General features: G+C 41.8%; 1 protein-coding gene across 2 annotated transcripts; it reads left to right on the top strand.

Moving 5' to 3' along the window:
• The first annotated feature begins 2319 nt into the window (after positions 1-2319).
• On the top strand, positions 2320-7495 carry LOC143863294 (PHD finger-containing protein 1-like). Of its 2 annotated transcripts, none has more exons than XM_077373979.1 (7): positions 2320-2427; positions 5398-5483; positions 5592-5887; positions 6021-6186; positions 6345-6557; positions 6646-6770; positions 6913-7495. In XM_077373979.1, exons 1-7 carry the CDS (start codon positions 2347-2349, stop codon positions 7020-7022), a joined length of 1077 nt encoding a protein of 358 aa, XP_077230094.1. In that variant the 5' UTR covers positions 2320-2346; the 3' UTR covers positions 7023-7495. The 2 variants fall into 2 exon arrangements, with proteins under 2 accessions (XP_077230094.1, XP_077230095.1); XM_077373980.1 differs by lacking the exon at positions 2320-2427 and adding an exon at positions 2457-2685.
• The last annotated feature ends 286 nt before the right edge of the window (positions 7496-7781 follow it).

The following is a 7781-nucleotide window of genomic DNA, read 5'->3' as shown; positions in this document are numbered from 1 at the left end:
ACGTCTCAACACAAAAATTATTTCCACGCATCGTCCAGTTAAATTCACGACAGATCCCTGTACTAAAAAGTCGAGTACCATGCACAACAGTCACCGCCAAGGGATTTGTTTTCTGTGTGGCATAACCGGATCGTTTCACCACTCGTGAGTCCAGAAAATTATGTGTGCACCCGGAATCCACAAGGATCATAATCGATATTTTTTTACAAACCCCTTAATACGTATAGTTGGGAATGACGGTGAACCTGTAAGTGCGAACACAGATATCTGTAAATCCACAGGTGTAACTTCTTCAGGGGAAAGATCAGTATCTTTATTTTCTGCCTCAACCTCGTCTTTATCACAACCTTCGAATATAAATAGTTATGGTCGTTTACACTGGTGTCCCGGTATGAACTTTTCATCACAGTTATAGCAGAGGCCTTTTTTTCGGTGTTCCATCATTTGTTTTTTGATGAGGTATTTGATGGGAGGAAGGCCATTGTTACCATCAAATTGAGGTTTCGGACCTGGTGGTGAAGGCAATATAGTGGGTTTAGGAGGGGGTCGAGGACGACAGGTAATAGCATCAACTGATTCCTCCTGTAGTCCAGCAAACTCAATGGCCCGATCAAGAGTTGTAGGTTTGTGTAATTGCACACCTGGTCGAATCTCATCCTTAAGCCTGCCAAGGAACGCACTTACAAAAAATTGATCAGGAAGATCTTCAGTTTTACTGGATAAATTTTTATAATGTTCCCGGTAGGCTGCAACCGTCCCAGTCTGTCGAAGCCTCATAATGTCTCCAATGGGATCATTTCCCACTTTTGGTCCAAAGCGCTGACAAATAGCCATTTTGAAGACCAGCCAAGAAACAATTCCATGGGTGTGCTCAAACCATTGGAACCATTGAACAGCCTTCCCTTCCAAGTGAATCGAAGTTAGAGCCACCCTTTGCTCCGTATCAATTCCATTAACCCCAAAAAATTTGCCGCAGCGATAAACCCAACCCTTCGGATCATACCCGCAAATTTAGGAAAATCGATCTTTGCATAACAGGGTAGGAAAGTACCTAAAGGAGGGGGCTGCGATTCTTGGAAAAATGACCTCACACTGATCGACAGTATTACCTACAGCTTCCGAATCAGCGAGCACATTACGAAAGATTGTCGATCCCAAGAGTCGTAGAATTTCTATAAACTGGTTGGTTTGTAGTCGAAGCCTCTATTCGAGCAACAACATCCTGCAACTTTGTTAGTTCTTCTGAATGACGAGAGGCGGATTCTTGCAATTTAGAAATTGCAGTAGAATGGAGTTTCAATTCCGTCTCAATTTGTTAAGTCTGGTTCCATCTGCCATGATTATCGATACGCAAGCCGAAGATCGTCGGCTTTGACACCACTTAATACGACGCTTGGAAGAGAGACTTGATTAATCTCACGTCCAGGGAGATATCCTCATGAACAATAGAAGAATAGCAGAAGAAGAAGAAGATTATTTTTCATTCATGCCCAAATAGAAGATTACAGCTTGTTTTTGTCATAAAGACTTTCCTACATAATATAGATCTCCTAATGAAAATAGAATAAGACAACTACTATAAAATCTACTGAATATAAAAGAAGGAAACTAAAAACATTCTTGCAGTAAATATAATAAGAAAACTACTAAAAATACTAAGATGAAAATAGAAGGCTAAAGATATGTTCGCATCAGAGTTAGGGTTTGTCGAGAGATGGAGCTCGATGTTTATCATTCCGATTCATCAATGGAGGAATCCGAGAGAGATGGAGTCAGGGTTTCGCGAGGTCTAGGTTTTGAAGAGAGAGAGAGAAAGATGGAATTAGGATTTCACAAGGTCTAGGGTTTGTGGATTGAAAGAGATGGAGTTAGGGTTTCACAAGATCTAAGGTTTGTGGAGTGAAAGAGATGGAGTTAGGGTTCCATAGGTTGAGGGAGAGTGTTTCCAAGAAATGGATTTTGATTGGGGGTAATGGTGTCATTTTGGAAATATGTAAGGGTACTAATGGAAGAAGGGGTCGGAATTTGGGAAATTTCCGCTTACAAAATGCGCCAATCGGTTTATAAGCACTGAATTTGGTGATTATAGCTGTTATTATATTTCATCATAATCTCATAATCGGATTATTTATTATAAGCGATTGTTACATGAGCAAAACCAAACACACATTTAAGAATAATCGATTATCCATAATCCCAACCGAACAGGACCTTAGTAATCTATAATAGATTACTAACTCAAAATCTGGTACAATTGATTTGACAATTTTCAATCTGTATTTATTCTGTTATTGGGATTTGTGCCAAATTAATTGGTCACATCAACTCACATGGCTCCAATAAATAATGCCCGTATTTTTTTCCCAAAACGGAATCCTATCAGTGCTCAAAAATGGAACACACTTTGAAAACCATTTAACCCCTCAGGTATAAAACCATTTAACCCTCGTTCGCTTCTATTTCTTCGTTTATTGTAAGGGTTTTCATACTCCTTTTCTGTTTCCTTTCTTTTTCGCACTTCTCTTTTATTTCTCTCTCTGTTTTTACTCTCATCCTTTTTCCCTACTTCCCTCTTCTCTTCTATCTTTTGTCTGGGTGATTGCCATCCTTTTTCTTCTCTGTTTCTTCTAAGGAGAGTGTGAATGTTGGGTGTCTAGTTTGTTTTCTTCTTCTCTGCTTATCATGGTATGCCTTGTTTTATTCTCTATTCTTCTTAATTTGTTTTGGACTTTTCTTTCTCTCTGAAATATATGCTTTGTTTTAAGGATTTGTTGTTTTGTATTTGTCTATCTTGGTGCCTTCTTTTGAATGTTTTAATTTCTTTGGTGAAACTCAATTTATGTAGTTTCAAAGTTGATATGTTGTGTTTGATATGCTGAAAATTTTGGGGGGTACTGCAATTTTAGTGGAATATTATGTTAGATTAAGTCATTATATAGAGGCTTTGATATATAATTTTGATGGGTTTATTTGTTACTTTTGTAGTGCGTTAATTTTTGTTTATTGTCATCTTTTATTTCTTTATTGGGTTATTTGATTTTTTTTCCACTGTAGAGGAATTCAGGATTTTCATTGGAGAATAGGTTGATTTAGGATTTTTTTAATGGCATTTCAATGTAGTGGATATGTCTTTTTCCCTATTGGTGCTCTGAGCTCTTGTGTTTTTCCTTCTCCCACGACTTTGGATTGAGAACCTTGCTCTATTGTGGCTGTATTGTGGTGTGTTTCTCTTGTTTTTCACCTGTATATTTGTTCTAGTTTATTTTGGATTGATGGATCACCATCTTTGCACAACTATCTTGGAGAAACAAATCCTAGACCATTGGTCCACGCTATTGACCATTGACTTGCATCAGTCCCTAAGGGTATGTGCCTACAACCATTGTATACCTTCTAGTGTTGAATTAATCAATGTGGCTGTGGTCCTCGATTGTCGATCTGAGGGAAAAACTTCTGCACCTCATGGACTCACCTTGCAAGTCACTACATTGGTTCTCCAGGACGGCCGCTCTGTTTATTTGGCCAACGTGCTGACCAAAGGGTCTCCCTATGCATCCTCTTATAATCTTCCAGGAAATAATTTCATTGGAAGCCTAATAATGGACCGAATAGAACACATTTTTGCAGCGCACAGCAAGAGGTGGTTCCGATTCTCTCGACGTCCTTGAATAATTTCCTCTTTACGTTCCCTTTATCGAGCAATCACCAACAATCTTGCCAAAGTCAGAAGTGAATCCAAGCTTAAAAGATGATCAAAAGAGGCTCTAACAGTCTTGATGGGGTGTAAAAACAGTAGCCTATCCCAAGCCGACACCTGTCCTGGAGTAGGTGAACTCAAGCCTATCACAGGCCGACACCTGTCCTGGAGTAGGTGAACTCAAACCTATCACAGGTTTGCACCTGTCCTGGCATAGGTCATCCCACGTCATCGAGTTTCCCTCTATAAAAGGGGGTTCAAAGCTCAAACCAATGGGTAATGCATTTCCTCTCCAAAACTCTTAAACTCGCTCCACACTCCTGCTCATACTGACTTGAGTGTCGAAGGGCCTGTCCGGAGTAACACCCGGGTTGGTCTTCTGACCTCGTTTGCTTCTGTGCAGAACACAGCCACTTCATTTCAATCCCGCCGAACTCAACTCCCTCACTTCGGTTCCTCTGGTCATCCAGCTCAGCCCTTACGTCACTGCCGTACCTGTTGCCGATTTTAGGCCTAACAGATTGGTGCCATCCATGGGACCCCAGAACTAAAAACTGTTCAGATCTCTTACAAAAAAGGCAGGACGCAAGAGTGCGCGAATCCCAACCGCACGGACTACCCAAACCGTGCTACCTCGCAGGACCCGGAGTGGGCGAATTGCCTCGTTGGTAGTGGCAGCCTCTGCCACAGCCGAACAGAGCCCTGCTTGCTCAGAACACCTCAATCCTGCACCCACTCCGGATTAAGTTCAAGCCCTTTTTCAGCAGATGACGGCCCTCGTCGATCAGTACCAGCAACTACTTCAGGCGCCTCCCCAATCTCCTCCAGAAGCTCCACGACCTATACGGGAAAGGTCGAATGTCCACGGGGGAGAGTCAGCACGCCAAGGAGAAGACCGGACTCACAACTCGAGGCAAGTCCATCCCCCCAGAGCCAGGCATGCTCATACAGAGCCTCTCCGCCGCTAGAGGCCGCGGTCCCGCTTTGCACAAAGGCACCGAGCTCGTGAAGATCGCACACAACAAGAGAAGTCTCGGCCTCGTCGAAGGAGTCCGGAAAGTCAGTCCGGCTCTGCGGTGAGCCCATCAGTGGAGAGAAACAGGTCGTTGGACCAACCAGACCGAAGAGGTGATCCAATGCTTCAAAGGATGGAAGAAATGGACCACCGCATAGAAGAGCTGGCAAGAGATCAGAGCCGGCCTACTGTGCGGGCGTTCTCGAGCAGAACGCTGTTTACCGACGATGTCATGGTTGCCCCAGCACCCAGAGGATTTAAAATGCCTACCGTCCAGCAATATGATGGAACCACTGACCCTGTGGATCACTTGGAGACGTTCAGGACGATGATGCTCCTCCACGGAGCATCCGATGGCTTCCTCTGCAGAGCATTCCCGACAACACTGACCGGTGCAGCCCGGGACTGGTACTCCAGGAAGTTCTTTTGAAAAATTTTATAGTGGATTTTGCACCTTGCCCAAGTAAAGTAACCATGTAAGCTAGCATCTCTTTGTTATAATCAATTGCGGAAAAAGTAAACAAATGAAACGCTGGTTAAAAACTTACTCGCATTTGGTCTGTGGTTCTCTATAATTTTTATCCATTGGTGTCTGAGAATGCATTGAGAATTTTTTCTTCCATGTATTAACAATTGTCATGGCACTGGGCACCTTGATTTTAACTGTTTCTGGTTTGCATTGCAGGCAAATTTTTGCCAGAAGTGTGGTGACACAGGCTACCCTGAACTTCTTATCTACTGCATTGAGTGCCAAATTTATTCTCAGCATCGGTGTGTGCCCATTTTTCACTACATGCCACCATTTGTTCAGCCGTGAGATACTCCACAGAATGTTAAATAACTTACACCATCTTCTTTTGATTTCAAATTCTCCTGCAGCTACTGTTTAGATAAAATTCCAGGCGCTGATGAAGAAGTCAACTGGCGGTGTGAGCTATGCACTTCAAGGGATCTTAATGTGCATACCAAAGGGCAACCTTGCCCTGAATCTATGGACATTGCACGGAAATCTATAGTATTAATGGGTGATTGTTCTATGCTGGAGGAAGAGGATAACTGTTTGGATTCAGATGTTCGGAAGTGGGAGGAAGATAAAATGATTAAAAAGCTGAGGAGAAGGTTGATACTGGCTGATGATGACAACTCAGACGAAGAGTCTGAATCTGTAGAGATGGGTCAGAATTACATAGATCAAGATTCCATTAGTTCTAGTTCCATCCCAACAACTGAATATGTTTTTTTCTCTTTTTCTTGTTTTTTTTTTTTTTTAAATTGAATGAAATATTGAATGTGTCTCCTTTGCCTCAGTACAAGATGACCCAGATCATATAGTTCCAATGTCATGTACATCGTCACCCCATCCAGTTTCAGAGAGGCAACAGGGTGCCTTGATGGTACAAATTCCTCATATCCGTAATCCTACAGACTGTCATAGTTACGTATATTCCCAACCAATTATCGATCCCATATGGAGGTAAGAATTTTTCTTGACTGCCACCGGCAGCTGACAGTGTGCTATCTTGGAATGGCTCACCAAAAAGTGCTGCATCCAATTCATCTTTCTGGGTTATGCATGTTCTCTTGATCCATCATTTGTGGAAATTCTAATTTTGTTGGTTCTCTTGTTGATAGGGGATGTTTTAATATCTGTAATAATACCTATGGTATTATATCAGCTCATTTATCCAACAAAGCATGTCCAAAAGTATGCAAGGGGGCTACCATGTTGTCGGTTTTGCTAAATGTAGAGAAGCTTGCAAGGACTCATGTGTGGCCTAAAACTTTTCAAGATTCACCTCCCACTGATGAAAACATTGGTCTTTATTTCTTTTCTGGATGTACAAGGTATTGAATGGGGTTATTTTGTAGTTTTGTAGCTAATAATTTTGTTTATTTTTTCCTGAGGGTGGTTTCTTGTTCTTTCTTGTGATAGAGATGAACTGCTGTTCGATCAACTGGTGCATGACATAAACAGCCAGGACCTGGCATTAAGGTCAAAAATCGTTGGAGCTGAGCTTTTGATCTTCTCTTCTCTACTACTGCCACAACAATACCATAGTAGGTGTCCAGCTCTAGTGGATGAAGCTTTATATGGCATTCTATTAGTCTAGAGCAGTTTGATTCCTCTTTAATGGTAACTTTTAAGTACATTAACACCCACTTCCAAATCCAACCATCTGTGCTACTAATTACAATGCAGAATTTCAAGGAAAGTTTTACTTATGGGGGGTATTTAGGGCTTCCAAAACCCCGCTCTCTCATAGTTCTGGTGACCCTTTCACCAGTGCAAATAGCTGCTCCAGTGAATGAAGAGATGCAGGAATCAGACAACAGCACGACAGGGCGGAAGCCAGTGATATTGAATTTACGGATTCAGACTTGAAAGTACAGCATATGTATTCCTGCTAGAGGGTACAATTTATCGTAATTGATTAGTTAACATGGCTTGACTAAGTTGTGTTTGGAAGTGTTTTCGTTGGACGTGGAGGGTATGGTGATAACAATGAGAGTGGGAGAAACTGATGTGCTTGACCTTGAATTGGGACTTGGTTGTTCTCCGAGTGAGAAAGATGGTCCTTGCCGGTGTAAGCGTCAAGGGAGCCCTGATTCACCTATTATGTCTGAAAAGGCGGTCTACTAGTGGTGATATCAAAGATTCAACTCAGTTCTTGCTAGTGATATCATTTACATTTTTGTACTGCCTTTTACTATTTCTAGCTCTAGAACCATATTAAGGAAGCAATGAATTCATCTCCCCTAGTGAGTCTTTTTCTTTAATACAATATCCCTTGCACTGGCGTTATGCTTGTGTTATTTTGTTGGTGAGTTAAATCAGACGGTCTGTCGGCCCCCTGAAAGTTGTTTGCATTCTGTGTGCACCGGCGATGTTGTTTTGAGCCATTAAATGCCTCGTAGCGCTACGAGGCATTAAATGGCTCAAAATACTCTATAGTAAAATTGCAAGTGTTGGCGCTCTTGAAAATTCTAGTGGCTAACATTTTCGAGTGCTGAAACACATGATCAAAGGACTTTTAATCAGGAAAATCCTTTGTTAGAGGAGAACCCTAA

This window comes from Tasmannia lanceolata, unplaced genomic scaffold (assembly GCF_043159265.1).
Source record: "Tasmannia lanceolata isolate RefF3 unplaced genomic scaffold, GAP_Taslan_0.1 ptg000044l, whole genome shotgun sequence".
Classification (NCBI taxonomy): domain Eukaryota; kingdom Viridiplantae; phylum Streptophyta; class Magnoliopsida; order Canellales; family Winteraceae; genus Tasmannia; species Tasmannia lanceolata.
This window is presented reverse-complemented; position numbering and strand designations above follow the sequence as displayed.

Bases quoted from the DNA above. Each gene is read 5' to 3' on its own strand.
- LOC143863294 (XM_077373979.1), top strand. From the start codon at position 2,347: ATGCCCGTATTTTTTTCCCAAAACGGAATCCTATCAGTGCTCAAAAAT. The intron at 2,428-5,397 runs GTATAAAACCAT...TTTGCATTGCAG, and splicing joins AAAACCATTTAACCCCTCAG to GCAAATTTTTGCCAGAAGTG. The intron at 5,484-5,591 runs GTGTGTGCCCAT...ATTCTCCTGCAG, and splicing joins CAAATTTATTCTCAGCATCG to CTACTGTTTAGATAAAATTC.